Here is a 16,808-nt window from a genome sequence, read left to right as displayed (position 1 = left end):
TCAAATGTTTGTTGAGCCAGGATTGAAGGATGATGGAAGAGGGAGAGACATTTCTCTCATTCAGTTCTCATTCTCCTCTCTAAACATCGCGCTAATTCTCCTTTCATTCGACAGCCTATCACACCCACACCATTCCTCTCCCACACTCATTCATCTTTCCTCTTGTCTCATTCGCTCTTTCTTTATTTCTCCCCTTAGGTCTTTTTCCTCCCCTCCCATCTCTCTCTTACTATTTATTCATTCAATCTCTGTCTCATTTTCCTTCTATTTGTCTCTGCCAGGTTCCCTCACCTGGGTTTCTTGATTCCTGAAATCTCATTTTCCTTCCTGTGGAAAGTGCTTCTCAAACATTTTCAGGTGGTGGACTCCTTCAACAAAGACTGCAGACCACTTTTCTCTCCAAAAAATGGGGGAATCCACCAACAACATCAAGAATTACAAACAGTTTACCAATAAAATTGCACTTAACTTTTTTAAATTACATTCATTTTAAAATACATTTTATAATTTGTTATTTATATATATTTTTTATTTGTATTCTTATATTTATCATTTTGTGACCCTATTCAAGCTGGTTTAATGAGCACTTAATTAAATTCTTATTGAAGAGGTGGATTTAGAAGAGGAAGAAGTTAAAAGAAGTACAGGCAGAAACACTGGCACAGTGGAAATTCTCACACTCCTAAGGAAAACTCACACCTGTGATGAAGTGCGTGCGTGAGATGGAGAGATAAATGGGTCCCTAATTCTTTGACAGAAGGACAGTGTGTTCTTGATCAGCAGGTCTTGGCTGAAGTTTCTTAATTATGCCTTAATTAGCACAGTTGCTTTGTTAAACCACTTCCTCTTCCAAGGCTGATAGGGAGCAGAAGAATGACCGCTCATATCCGCAAATTTAATTACTCCCTCATTCCAGTTCATTACCCTCACAGGGTCAAAAGGTGATGGCCTTTAAGTCTCGTTGTATTTGCTGAGATTTTATCAATAACGTTGTCGGCCGATGTGTATCTATGGAATATTTAATGGGTCGTTATCGCACAAGAACTTTAGTTTTGACTGCAAAGAGAATGTTGATGTACTGAATGATGACATAGCTAAATAAATAGTAAAAAAAACAAAAAAAAAACAGCCGTTTATTCAAGCAAACCAAAGTCATCTTAAAGACTTTCAAGTGTACTGTAATTGCTGCAACTCTGGTGTCACCAAACAGGATTATAAAAATAAAATTCATTGTCATGATTAAAAGGTGTTGCTGTTTGATTATCAGGGTGCTCTGGGGGAGATAAGCACTTTAGGTTCTGTTACAGACAGTTCTCTCCATCTTTATGATTTTTTTCACCCTTTATCTCCAAGGTGAAAGTCTGATTGCATAAAAGTAAAAGTACACCTCTCCTCATCAAGACTGTACAATCCGTGCCCGTAGCACATTTCAGAATGAGTTGCATGGCGGAGTGTTAAGGGCAGTGGTATTTTATACTGCAATTTTTTTTTCCTCAGGAAAAAAATTATTAATAGATAAAGGTTTTTAAAAACTAATAAAAAAGACAAAAGCACAGAATCAAATTAATAAAACTTAAGCTTAAAAGTAAAATTCTTGTTGTCCGCAAAATTGATCAAAATTAAATGACTTTACGCTTAAATACAACAAGGAAAATAAATTTGTCAATGGGGTAAAAAAATAAAAATAAAGGTAGGGTTTCTTACCCTATCGCCAGACATTTTTTCCCCCGGTTTTAAGAGTAAAATCCCTTAATTGTAATACATAAAAAAAAATAAAAGAATTATGTCAAAATTTCGACAAAAGACAAAAATTCGGAGGATTTTTTTTTTGTGCATTTTTTATTTATATACTATTACAGTATTTATTGAATCTGCTTATTTTATTTTATTTTTTATTTTTTTAATTTTATGCAATTTTGTCATTTGTCTATTTCTATTAGGTTTAATTGTAATATTTATTTAATTAGGGTTTTTTTAAGTAGTTTTAGTCCTTCAACTTGAATGCCAAGATATCTGACATCTAATATTTTTATTTACTTTTTATTTTCTTTCAATTACAGAAAATAATTTTAGCTTTAGTAAGCAACAACATCACTGGTTAGGGGTTTTAATTGGTCAGTCAACCGGATAGTCCCTCCCCGAAAATGGCACCATTAGTTGAGCCAGTGATACCATGCAAGGCTGCTCAAACAAACAGCAATGTTTTGAAAATGCCACCGTATCAAAATCAACTACAGGTGAAGTTGTCACTGCATATTTAACTGGGCTATAGAAAGTGTTTGTAACATACATATTTAAACAGTTATGAGATCAATACTTCACATTCAAGTGCCAAAATCTCCAGGCCTCACATACTGGCAATTGAAATACAAATGCAAGCAACCTGTCAAGGCTCCTTTTTACCTCAACTCTGAATGTTTGACGTTCATTATATTTTCTTTGATGTTCATTATATCCGTGAGTGCCTGAGATTCAGCTCAGCAGAGACGCTGGAGCTCTGACTCACCGTTGTTGGTGCGCATTGACCTGCCAGAGATGCCGTTGGATCCGATATGGTGGTGGCCTCCTCCTCTGTCCACACCCCTGGGCTCGCCTGGCTGTTTGAGCAGTTCCGTCAGGGCCCTAAAAAGAGATGGGATTGTACGCCATCAGTTTCTCAGCAGGGCACTTGGCAAATAAGGGTGAGCAATACAAACCAGACATGAACCCAGGCCAGTGTTTTGCATTCAGTCCAAGTCACGTCTCACTAATTCAAGTCATTTGTCTTCAAGTCTTAGATACCTGGCATAACGTATCTTGAGGAAATGAATGAACTTGAGATTTCAGCGAATAATGCGATTTTTAGTAAGCCGTGCTCCTAAAGGGCTGAAGATACATTTCTGGAAAGAATTAGGACATTGCAAAGTATTTTTAACCATTTTCTGTAAATAAATGTTTAAATTATGCATTAAAGTGATTAAAAAATTTAAAGACCGCAACTTGAAATTGAGGCAAACACTTTTCACAGTCAATTAAATTGAGAAAATCCTCATTTGAAAGCGAATTACAGCTAGATCACATTAGTGTAAGTGAACAGAACGGTTTCTAGCATTTCTGCAACACTTTCACTATTAACACAGCAATGACCTGAATCAATACATAAATGTAGGTCTACATGTTCAATTGACCCTTCGCAAAAACCCGCCCGTCACCCGCACCTCAGTTCACAAGTGGCACATGAACCGATCATCTTTTCATATTTACTTAAAACATGAAATAAACATGAATGAACATCAGAAAATTTCAACCATAGAAAGACGTCAATACACTTCATTTTTCAAGTTTCAGTCCACTGAAGTTAATCTACTCTACAGTCTGATTTGTTTGACGGACAAAATGATGGATTCTGCATTATGATTGGTCAGATTACCTGTCAATCAAGCTCCCTCCGAGTCCGAAGGGTCTATTGCGAATTAGGGCATAGACAGGTAATAGACAGTATACATTCCCTTGAGTCCAAGAAAGTTAAACCCCGCAAACCTGACAATATCTATTCGGTTTATGTGCGACACCGAGCCTGATCTCATGATGAAAACGTACCTGTGGGAACTTTCTTACAAGACACGAAATACATAGCGCCATGTACGTTTCGTGACATATTCAATGTTAAAATGTCCACTGAATGGCTGGTTCATTTTTTTTTTCCCGGAACAGATGAACATAGGCCTACATTTGGTCCATTTTATGCGATGTTGGTTTTGTACGTGTCGCCGCAGTTCGGACTTGAAATGTCAATTGAGTGACGCTATAACTCTAATGCTCCGTGACGTTTTGCTACACCTAAACCTACCCGATAGTATGAACAAAAGTGAATGTGACACAATCGCAAGCATGCCGTTTTAGCTTGTTTTTAGATCTCTCATCTTTAATCTTTTTCATCATGAGTCATGTTTTTCAAGGGATTTGTACCCAAGGATTTCGCAACCTAAGGCTGAGCCGGCTGAGCTACCGAGCATGCTTGTTACGTCCGGAAAGAGAAACATACAGTGTGGAGCTGTAATCATGACTGTGTACAAAAATTATTAAAAGTGCTCACTGTTTTACCACCTCTAGTATTCATTTCTGTTGGAAACTGCAGTTACAGTATATGTACTTATTGGTATGTATTTTGCATCTTGCGAAAAAGCTCCCACAGGTACGTTTTCATCATGAGATCAGGTTGGCGACACCTGTGGCCTCTATTCTCACTGAAGGACACATCAGCAGCAACTACGTGACGAGATGAAGAGTCGGTTTAAAGTTAGATTGCATCATATTCCATTTTTAAACAGAAATCATTCATATAGTATGAGAATTTTAAAGATAGATGTCATTGTCACCAAGCACCATATACGGGTTTGTTTATTTATATATTACAATTTTGTTTTATTTACTTCTTTGCACTCATTTGTGCCTTTTGTATTCAAATATTATTCTTATTAATTATTCTGTATTTCAAATCAATTCTTTCTTTTTTTTATGTAATTCGGTCTACACTATGCTTTCGAAGAACATTGGCTCTGGCTCTGTCCCTTCCTTTGTTCACTAATTCCTGTTCTCACCTTCAGAATATATTCAAAGCCTTCACTGGTAGCTTCATTGACCGTAACCTTCACCGATTGTCCAGTACTGAGCCATATCTGAACTCTCAAGGCATAATGTCTATAATACTTAACTAACAACCAACCCTCTCAATTCATCCATCCCCTACTGGCAAGTGCTTCGGTGGCTGCATTAAAATTGTGTAGGTGCACAGAAAGCGCAAGTGGGACCTGATTCCAGTGCAATTCAAAATTATTCTGCTCGGCTGCTCTTCAAGGTTCCGTTATTTCCCTTGTGACATCATTGTCTCAACATTCTCTATTCCACAGGCTGAGATTCAGGGCAGGATGGAATCTTGGGACATTTCTAAAGCAACAGTTGCCAGGATCGCTGGGCTAAGGCATACAAGAAGGGTCTGTCTCTTTCATGATAACGACCAGGAGAACAAGGCACTCGGCTCCGGCCAGCTCTCTGCTGTATGCTCGACTGATGTGCTGCCCTGTGAATCATTTCTACTGTCTCCTCAAAGCCAGTATAGGCCACACAGGACGAGGGCTGTCTACAAACTTCCTGTTCCTCTAGCGAGCCATATCATATATCCTGGCCTTTGGTGGACCTGAAGATAGCTTATTTTACACTCAGGCAATTGTGAAGGTAAAGTATGTTAGAACAATCAGGTAATTTAAACAGTCTACATTATTATATTACTTTTTTAAAAAGAAAGAGTAGTAATTTTAAAAGGCTGATTTTAACTGTATAATATTGTGTGTGTGTGTGTGTGTGTGTGTGTGTGTGTGTGTGTGTGTGTGTGTGTGTGTGTGTGCGTGCGTGCGTGTGTGTGTGTGTGTGTATTTTCTTGTTATATAATATATTTTCTTGTTCTTGTTTACTTGTGTGTGTGTGTGTGTGTGTGTGTGTGCGTGCGTGCGTGTGTGTGTATAGATATATTTTCTTGTTATATAATATATTTTCTTGTTCTTGTTTACTTGTTTTCATATATTGTTTCATAAACATAAGTGCATTTAATTTTGTTTTACTGCACTGGCAGATTTTTCACATTTAAACTTAGTGCGGCGAGACAAAATACATTCTTATTAAAGATACTTTTTTCTGACAAAATCTAAATGATTCATGTGGTTTTGTTTCTTAAGTCAATTTATAATTTTGAGATATTTTGAGATAAAGGACTTTTTTTACTCAAAATTGCATGATATAAACTCACAACGGCGAGTTATACAATCAGAATTGTGAGATATAAACTCGCCATTCCTACTTTTTAATCAGAATTGTGCAATATAAACTTAGAATAGCGAGTTTACATGTCAAAAAAAAGATGTGAGATAAAAACTTGCAATAAACTTGCGATTCTGAAAAAATATATATTTTCCCCCTCAGAACTGGACCTTATAACTTTGCAGTTGGAGGTTTATATCTCACAATTATGAGGAAAAAAGTCAGAATTGCGAGATATAAACTCGCAATTCTGAGAAAAAAGTCAAAATTGTGAGATAAAAAGTCGCAATTACCTTAACAATCAAAATAACAATCAAATTTATTCCCCAACTCAAATGTGCAGCCATATACTTTGACCACAAGCAACAGTGGTTTTATTTCATCTAATCCATATATTTAAGAGAAATTCCACAAACTGCAAAGTAATTAAACATTAATATCAGTTTAGAAAATTCTCTTTCAGCAACAAAATTGGTTAACTAAAATGTATGTTCTTTTCAACTGATTCGATTATTAAAAAGGGTTGTGAGCCGGAAAAGAGGCAGTAGAGTACTTTTAGTCATCGTTCAGAATAATCAGTGGCCACAATTTGTTCGTAGTGAAGAATTTTAATGCAGATTTCCATCGAAAAATGTAGTTGGAAATGTGTATTTAAAACAAAACTGACATGTCGGTTATTGATCTTAAATTTGCATTGTGCTAGACCTAAACCAAACACTTTGATTGATCTCTGGTGGCTCAAGGTTGTAGGAATGTGGCAACATGATCTTTAAATGCATCTCAAATCACATGTTAGTCTTTCACGGTTGCTCTCAGGAGAATGTTTCTTATGTCGTGATCACATGTAAGGAGCACATGTATACATGCAATCTGAGAAACATCTACACATATGCTCCATTCATCTGCTCCCAGCTGTGTTCACTTGCTGTTCTGTTTCGCAATTAAATATTTTAAACGACTTAATCTGTTTTTCACCTACGGACAGATTTTATACTTCAGAACAGAGCAGCAATCAACCATCATTCAGCTATTTATTGATAGAAAATGATCGTTAATCATGCTGATGGTCTTAACTTCTAGGGGTGTTAATGTGTGTGATGAATGAATTTCTGATTGGCCATACATATGCTGGACTGGATTGCGTGAGAGTGTATTAGAAGAAGTTATATGAGAGATTTCCAATCTTGCTGATGTTCTCTCAACACGTTCCCTTTTCATTACAGAAACATGTGGTCTTTAATTAAACTGTTACTGTTCAGAAAAATTCCCATTAAGGCGCTCCAGTGGTAATCACAGGTGGAAAGACTAACTGCAGGCGTCCCAAATCAGTCTTAAGTGCCCCCAACTGGCTCCTAAACTCACTTTAAGACTCGGTTGGGAGCACTTTGACAAGAACTCGTAGGCCTATACGCTAGACTCCCTCCTAATCAATGTAGCAACTGCCATGATAGGAAAAATTCTCAGACCAGTTTAGACCAGCTTATGTTTCAGTGACACATTTTTTATTCAGTTTGACAAAAATCTCTTAATTTTAGTCAATGTTTCATTGTCAAATTCATTATTTTATCATTATATTATTGATAAACTGAAAATGTCAAACAGTAGCACACCAACAATTTTCCAGTTTTTTTTTTAATTATAGATTTGTTATTTTATTGATTAAAATATATTTTAAACATACTGTAAAAGCATGCAATACAAAGTCAAAACTCTCCTAGCTGTGATACTAACAGCATATAATGGGTCTAAGTTACTGTGTTGTGAATTAATAATGATTTTGAATTCAATTTCCATATTTTGTAGACTGTTTAGGATATTGCATCATGTGTAGCATGTTGTTACTGCAATGTGAGTGTGTGAACAGTGTGAGTTATGCATTTAGACTAGCATGCAACTGTTCAAATTCGCTGTTTGCTTCAGGGTGTCCAAGTTTAAGATTGTTTATGTTGTATCTCATATAGGATGCATTTCAGCTAATTAACCTGCTAGCAAAGAAGATCAGTGATCTTTAGTTCTTTCAGCTCAAACGACTTCATTGATAATTAAAATAATTTAGCTTTGGTTATGATGCATCTTTTTATGGAACCCTGTTTCCACCACGGAATAAAAAATTTAAAAAGATCATTGTGAATTTTTATCTCATAATTAAAATTTTGTTTCTCACGGTTCAGAGTTTACATCACACAATTCTGATAACAGCCACTCACTTTATTAACAGTAACGTTTAAAGCATCCATAACATTGAAATACATTTCAGCACAGAGTTTTGTTTTTAATCTCGTCATGCATTGGGAATCAGTTAGTTGAAACTTTGAGCTAGCGAGGCAGATGGTTCAGAGTGGCCCGGTTAGCCACAGGGCTAATGCTGCTCCAGTGAGAGAGACTGTATGTGTATGTTTGTGTGTGTGGAAATATGTGTGCTTGTGTGTGTTTCTGGTGCATTAGCCATTAGCGATATCACAGTAGGGGAAAGGTTTGGTCCTGATGTGCCTGACACACTACAAAGAGCCTCAGATATGTTTAGCAGCAAACCAGAGACTGTGTGTGTGTCTTTGCACACTAATCTGAGTAAAAGAGACCTTTTAGTTCCCCCCCAACCCATTTCAGGAGAAATCATGTGGTCTTGTTCACGGTTGTCTGCTTGGATATAAAATCATTCAGATGTCAGTGCACATATCTGTTTTAGTAATCTATTAACGGGAAGAGAAGATTTGCTGGATAACGGAAAAGCAATGAAGTTTGACATCCTTCCCCTCCTGACTGTTTTTTTTGTAGAAACTCAATAACTCCTAACAGCAGCAGATACTGTCTGCAGACTCCTGGAAATTTATAGACCCTCTGCTTATTAACTAAACTTGAGACATTGTGGAGAAATTTTGAAAAATGGACAACCCTCATCATTTCAACCCTCAAATGTTAAAAATAATTTAGCAGAAGGAGATATGTATGTATATGTGATGTTTTCACCGATTTTATTGTCCATTAATGTGAAAATAAGTCTGATTGCTTAGAAAAGTTATGCTAAATATGTACAACCAACTACATCTGTGATTTTGTCCTTGATATTCTTTACATGGAGACACAATCACAATTTGAGCTTTTCTTTTTTGTCTTTTTCAAGGTGTCCAGCTGAGAAACACCCTGAAAACACTTGGTCAGATTATTCATGAGCACTACTTCAAACCTCAAGGTACTGAAATTTACACACACACACACAGTTCTGTCCCTGGGGACGTTTGTGTGTGTAGACATTTTGGTGGATGAACTGATATGGATCACCTATTGGAATTGGCACAGGCATCTCAAACACACATACACACGCTCACAGTTCAGCAGACAGCACAAGTCGCTCAAATGTCATGATCATAGGTCTATTTTCCAGCAGCCTGTCCTCGTCTCTCTGTGTCTGTCTTTCTGCTGTTATCTGCACACGAATGCAGTCGTTTGTAGTCTCATGTCATTCTTCTTCTAAAAAACAGATCCCTTTCTGTCTATGATCCCTCTCTCGAATTATAATGAATCTGACAGCTGCCAAGTACAGTCCCAAAATGCAGAAGGGGGTGTATTTATATGTGTGTGTGCGTGCATGTGTGTCTGTCTGTCTGTCTGTGTGCGTCAGCAGCCAGGGTTTATAAGCACTGCAAACACTATTCATCTTATTATAATAAAACAATATTCCTGTTTAGCTGTTTATACAGGTTGAAGCTCTGTTGCATTTATATTCCTATTTGCATAAAACACGTTAAGCCTGGAAAAGCAATGTGCTGCATAAATTAATTTTATATTTAATATTTAACAATTTAATACATTTTTTGTTAAATTATTCAGAAACACTTTATAGTAAGGTCCCATTATTTAACATTACTGGCTTTACTTTAAGTAACAATAAGCAATACATTTGTTACAGTATAAGTTAATATATAGGTTAAGCATAGGTTAATAAAAATACAATTGCTCACTAAATAATGTTAATAGGCACACATTTTGATTTTAATAATGTATTAGTAAATCTTGACATTATCATTATCTAAGACTGCTAAATGCTATATAGACATTGTTCATTGTCAGTTCATGTTAACAAATGAAACTCGTTACACGTTATTTTAAGGTGTCCTTGTTACAGTGTAAATACACATTTAAGTACTGAGTAATATTAATTAACTACACGTACTTACTATATGGTTAGGGTTAGGATTAGGGTTTGGCGTAGGGTTACTTGCATTTAATTATGCATATTGTTATTATAATAGTAAGTACGTGTAACATGTGTAACAAGGACACCTTAAAATAAAGTGTTACCATGAAACCTTATTGTAAAGGTTTACCAATTATTTATAATAATTATAATTGTGTTGCTTTTTAATTTAATTTATTGAATTAAATATTATAATGTCTTATAGAATTTCAAATCATTTAATTTATTATATAATCTCTATTTTAAATGTTTTAATAAATTATTTACATTTTATTTTATCTTTAATTTATTGCTTTTATTGCTATTTTAATTGTAATAATCATCATGCAGTTTGCTGTATGTGATGCAAAATGACCAGAAATACTGTATACTAAAAGCAGACACAAATGTATGGAAGCTTAAAAATGAAATGGTAATTTGGAGTTTTTTCTTGCAACTATGAGAATTGCAAGATCATTTAGAATTGCAAGATATAAACTGACAATAAAAAATGTATATACATTCTGATGAAGATATGCTTGAATTGTGAGCCCTCAATTGTGAAAAAAGTGTGAGAAACAAGTTACAATCAAAATCAAATGCTGCAATTACCTTTTTATTTTTTACTCATGAAAAAATGCAAAATGTAAAGTCTGATTTACAAGGGAAAAAAGATAAAATTGCAAGATGTAAACTAAGAATTATGAAAACTCACATTTCTGAGGAAAAAAGTCAGAATTATGAGATAAAAAGCTGCAACTACTTTGGACACATTTCGGAATGCAACAGTGTGTAATATGGAGAAGTTTGTGTTCACATGTTGTACTTATTCCAGGCCTTTGTCATCATAAACAGAGTGAGGTGTCATTCAAAAGTGAATGTGATTCATTCAGTTATGCTTCTTCCATATATGACTTTTTCTATTCTGATAATGCTGCTTGCAGATTACTGCTTTACTGTGGTCAGATTTTCAGCCCATGTAAATATATCCCTTGTATCAGATTCCTTTATTTCATCTCACATCATTATCTGAATGAAAACATCACAAAAGGCTTCCCCCATTCTGCCACACACTCATGCAAATGTCACTAGGAATGCAAACACACACACACACACACACAGCACTTTCCAGAACAGATGAGGCTTCAGGGCAAAGCTAAATGACTGACGTCACTGCGATGCATCAAACACACACACACACACACACACACCCAGCTTGTGAACATATGCTGCAAAGTAGAGCTTGTGTGTAGATATACAATTAAACATGGATGCTAAGTTATCACACACAGAAATACACAACCAAAAGTAGGATGATTCGGTAACGCTTTAGATAAAAACCCGCAACGTACTGCGTCAGTAAACAGAATTTACAGTCTTTTTTTTATTTATTATTGTAGTGTGCCTATTCAGTAGCCTACCTCTGTGTAGGTATAAGGTAATAATATGCAACGTTTGGAGAACAAAGGGGTAACAACCTGTAAAATTAAAAATAATTTCTACTGTAAGTATTTTGAAACTAAGGGGTACCTATATTATGTGATACCGTATATGACCTAACAAGAATCTTAAATTTGCAAGCGATTTAGCAAAAACATACACTGTGCACTTTTTTATAGCCTACACATTTAAAACACGCTAGTAATTGTTTCAATCCAAATGCTCGGTTGAGACTGTTGGGTTAGGAAGCTGACTTGATTTGACCCAATTTGGGTTGATATCAGTAATAAGTAACCCGACGGTCTTGGGTTAGGAATGTGGAGGACGTGAAATAGAGCATGCAGTAAGTCACGTGAGTTCAAACGCGAGCGGTTCTGTGTGCGACAAAATCCATGTATGCGGTACACTCTATGTATGTATATATATATATATATATATATATATATATATACACACACACACGTGTATATATATATATAAATCAAAATGTATATATTTATATACACGTATACACAAACACGTATACATAATTATTGGCAAACAAAAATAAATATTGCTAAAATGTCATTTTCTTTGGCTAATGTGCCTGTTCTGCTTTGGTACAGCAGAAATGTACCAATCATGCATGGAAATAGAATGTGCTACATAAATATTTAAAAAAATTAAAATGAATTACTGTTATTAATAATGTATGCCATTTATATTTTTCTTTTGCAATCTAAAAGCTCACACATTTATGTATCTAGGACTGTTGATCTAATTAGGACTCACTTTTTTTAATTCATGTAAACAATACACTGAATAAGTAAACATGCAAATGTTGTTCCTTGTTTGGGTGTGTAAATAAACCATACAGTCAATCAGTTAGAGAAAACAAAAGCATAGTCAAAACAGCCTGAAGGACTGTGCCAAGTTTGGTGGATTGAAAGACCCAGGAGGAATAAAACACTAGATGCATTGCCTTAATGTACATTTTATATATATATATATATATATATATAATAAAGAAATAAATGTATGGTCTCTGCTGTGGAATCCAGAATATCTAAATCTACATCCCAGCATCACAATGACCTCCTGTGATCACATGACCACATGTCTCTAACATCGTATCTGAATAATGGCTGGCGCACATACCCTACATAAATCAAAAGATTATGCACACTGCATAGAATTAGCATTTATGCCTTTCTCTTTCTTGTTCCCTGTGTTATATGTGATGTTTAGCTGTGCTTAGCTACACCTGTCAGCTCATATCAGGTCTGTAAAACTGTAATAGGCCTACACTAAAATGTCCTGTGATTCACACATACACAGATAAACATTCATAGATGCTATTTGGCTGTGAATTAACATTCTTTGACTGACACTTCAAGTCCTCAAAGTCTCGCTCTCTCACACATGCACAGAAAAACTCATGCCAGAAAAATACTACGTCAACAAGCAAACGCAGACAAAAAAAATGCTTGGCCAAAGCATCACGAGTGCAGCCTCAAAGTACATAGTCAAACATGTAAAATCTTCACAACCAATTCACTTAATCTGAGTGAAACAATAAAAAATAAATGGAGGGAATAGATTTGTTTGATGAAAGTAACATTCAAAGTGAGGTATATTAGGATATTTTTGATTTCATGTTGAATTTAACATGCGTTACTATGTGGTACAAACAAACCTCAAAATTCAAGGGAGCAATAGAGTTGCCTTCATTCATATTGGATATTTGATTGTGCATGCTCATTTCTCCTATTTTTACATTTAATTTAGATTAGCTTTGCCATCATCTAGCACTCACTTAAAGTTAATCTTTACAAACACTGATAATTTGATAACAATGTTAAATGTAATCTTAAAGGAATAGTTCACGCAAAATGAAAATTTGCTGAAAATGTACTCACCCTCAGACCATCCAATATGTAAATGAGTTTGTTTCTTCATGGGAGCAGACTTGAATAAATTTAGCATTACATCACTTGCTCACTGAATGGGTGCCGTCAGAATGAGAGTCCAACAGCTGATAAAACATCACAATAACCCAGAAGTAATCCATACAATTCTAGTCCATCAATTAACATATTTTAAAGTGAAATGCTTTTTTATCAGCTGTTTGGACTCTCATTCTGATGGCACCCATTCACTGCAATTGATCCGTTGGTGAACATGTGATGTGATGCTACATTTCACCAAATATGTTCTGAAAAGAAACAATGTCATCTACAACTTGGAGTAAATTTTTGACAAATTTTTATTTTTGGGTGAACGATTCCTTTAAGCAATCTCAAAATGTATGTTAATTTTCAATACTGTACATTATAATTCAAAATTATATTCATAAGAAATTCACTGGCAGAATTTAACATTGTTTAATTTAGCATGTTTTATTCTGAAGTTATATAAACAAAATTTAATTGAATTTTACCATCTGCCATTTTTTGGTCATTGGTCATAATATTAAAGGGGTGGTTGATTGCGATTTCACTTTTTTAATGTTAGTTAGTGTGTAATGCTGCTGTTTGAGCATAAACAATATCTGCAAAGTTACGAAGCTGAAAGTTCAACGCAAACGGAGATATCGTCTTTTAAAATTCTGGCAGTTTAATGCCTACAAAAACGGCTGGTAGGGACTTCAACAAACTACTTCCCAGGTTTGTGACATCATAAACCCAGATAAACCCCGCCCTCGGGAAAAGGCATATGTGATACCGTATATGACCTAACAAGAATCTTAAATTTGCAAGCGATTTAGCAAAAACATACACTGTGCACTTTTTTATAGCCTACACATTTAAAACACGCTAGTAATTGTTTCAATCCAAATGCTCGGTTGAGACTGTTGGGTTAGGAAGCTGACTTGATTTGACCCAATTTGGATTGATATCAGTAATAAGTAACCCGACGGTCTTGGGTTAGGAATGTGGAGGACGTGAAATAGAGCATGCAGTAAGTCACGTGAGTTCAAACGCGAGCGGTTCTGTGTGCGACAAAATCCATGTATGCGGTACACTCTATGTATGTATATATATATATATATATATATATATATTGTATATATGTATGTGTCAAACACATTATGTGTGTGTGTGTGTGTGTGTGTGTGTATTATAATATTTTATATTTTATATAAGGGCCCAATTACTGATTTACAAGATTTATTTGTAATTTTAACTTAATTAGTCTTATTGACTTTAATATTAATAAGTAATCAGTGCACTGCAGCAATAAAAATAGAATGTGCTACATAAATATTTAAAAAAATTAAAATGAATTACTGTTATTAATAATGTATGCCATTTATATTTTTCTTTTGCAATCTAAAAGCTCACACATTTATGTATCTAGGACTGTTGATCTAATTAGGACTCACTTTTTTTAATTCATGTAAACAATACACTGAATAAGTAAACATGCAAATGTTGTTCCTTGTTTGGGTGTGTAAATAAACCATACAGTCAATCAGTTAGAGAAAACAAAAGCATAGTCAAAACAGCCTGAAGGACTGTGCCAAGTTTGGTGGATTGAAAGACCCAGGAGGAATAAAACACTAGATGCATTGCCTTAATGTACATTTTATATATATATATATATATATATATAATAAAGAAATAAATGTATGGTCTCTGCTGTGGAATCCAGAATATCTAAATCTACATCCCAGCATCACAATGACCTCCTGTGATCACATGACCACATGTCTCTAACATCGTATCTGAATAATGGCTGGCGCACATACCCTACATAAATCAAAAGATTATGCACACTGCATAGAATTAGCATTTATGCCTTTCTCTTTCTTGTTCCCTGTGTTATATGTGATGTTTAGCTGTGCTTAGCTACACCTGTCAGCTCATATCAGGTCTGTAAAACTGTAATAGGCCTACACTAAAATGTCCTGTGATTCACACATACACAGATAAACATTCATAGATGCTATTTGGCTGTGAATTAACATTCTTTGACTGACACTTCAAGTCCTCAAAGTCTCGCTCTCTCACACATGCACAGAAAAACTCATGCCAGAAAAATACTACGTCAACAAGCAAACGCAGACAAAAAAAATGCTTGGCCAAAGCATCACGAGTGCAGCCTCAAAGTACATAGTCAAACATGTAAAATCTTCACAACCAATTCACTTAATCTGAGTGAAACAATAAAAAATAAATGGAGGGAATAGATTTGTTTGATGAAAGTAACATTCAAAGTGAGGTATATTAGGATATTTTTGATTTCATGTTGAATTTAACATGCGTTACTATGTGGTACAAACAAACCTCAAAATTCAAGGGAGCAATAGAGTTGCCTTCATTCATATTGGATATTTGATTGTGCATGCTCATTTCTCCTATTTTTACATTTAATTTAGATTAGCTTTGCCATCATCTAGCACTCACTTAAAGTTAATCTTTACAAACACTGATAATTTGATAACAATGTTAAATGTAATCTTAAAGGAATAGTTCACGCAAAATGAAAATTTGCTGAAAATGTACTCACCCTCAGACCATCCAATATGTAAATGAGTTTGTTTCTTCATGGGAGCAGACTTGGATAAATTTAGCATTACATCACTTGCTCACTGAATGGGTGCCGTCAGAATGAGAGTCCAACAGCTGATAAAACATCACAATAACCCAGAAGTAATCCATACAATTCTAGTCCATCAATTAACATATTTTAAAGTGAAATGCTTTTTTATCAGCTGTTTGGACTCTCATTCTGATGGCACCCATTCACTGCAATTGATCCGTTGGTGAACATGTGATGTGATGCTACATTTCACCAAATATGTTCTGAAAAGAAACAATGTCATCTACAACTTGGAGTAAATTTTTGACAAATTTTTATTTTTGGGTGAACGATTCCTTTAAGCAATCTCAAAATGTATGTTAATTTTCAATACTGTACATTATAATTCAAAATTATATTCATAAGAAATTCACTGGCAGAATTTAACATTGTTTAATTTAGCATGTTTTATTCTGAAGTTATATAAACAAAATTTAATTGAATTTTACCATCTGCCATTTTTTGGTCATTGGTCATAATATTAAAGGGGTGGTTGATTGCGATTTCACTTTTTTAATGTTAGTTAGTGTGTAATGCTGCTGTTTGAGCATAAACAATATCTGCAAAGTTACGAAGCTGAAAGTTCAACGCAAACGGAGATATCGTCTTTTAAAATTCTGGCAGTTTAATGCCTACAAAAACGGCTGGTAGGGACTTCAACAAACTACTTCCCAGGTTTGTGACATCATAAACCCAGATAAACCCCGCCCTCGGGAAAAGGCAGCAAAGGGGGCGAGGCCTGCGCTGCTTTAGAGAAGAGGAAGAGAAAACTAGAGGTGCACTGTCTTCTATCGATTCTAATGGATTCACAAGTTTCAAAATCAATGTTCTAAAGCAG

At 35.0% G+C, this 16,808-nt stretch overlaps 1 protein-coding gene across 2 annotated transcripts in view; it reads right to left on the bottom strand.

The window, feature by feature from the left end:
• Nucleotides 1-16,808, bottom strand: part of LOC107583263 (protein shisa-9) — a 67,876-nt gene that overhangs the window by 31,558 nt on the left and 19,510 nt on the right. For both annotated transcript variants that reach the window (XM_016269419.1, XM_016269420.1), the window contains exon 2: nt 2,507-2,622. In XM_016269419.1, coding sequence (XP_016124905.1) covers nt 2,507-2,622 — 116 coding nt within the window. The remainder of the gene's footprint in view (nt 1-2,506; nt 2,623-16,808) is intronic.

This window comes from Sinocyclocheilus grahami, unplaced genomic scaffold (genome assembly GCF_001515645.1).
Source record: "Sinocyclocheilus grahami isolate Dianchi unplaced genomic scaffold, SAMN03320097.WGS_v1.1 scaffold52.1, whole genome shotgun sequence".
Classification (NCBI taxonomy): Eukaryota; Metazoa; Chordata; class Actinopteri; order Cypriniformes; family Cyprinidae; genus Sinocyclocheilus; species Sinocyclocheilus grahami.
Note: the sequence above shows the minus strand (reverse complement) of the source record. Positions and strands in the feature narration are given on the sequence as shown.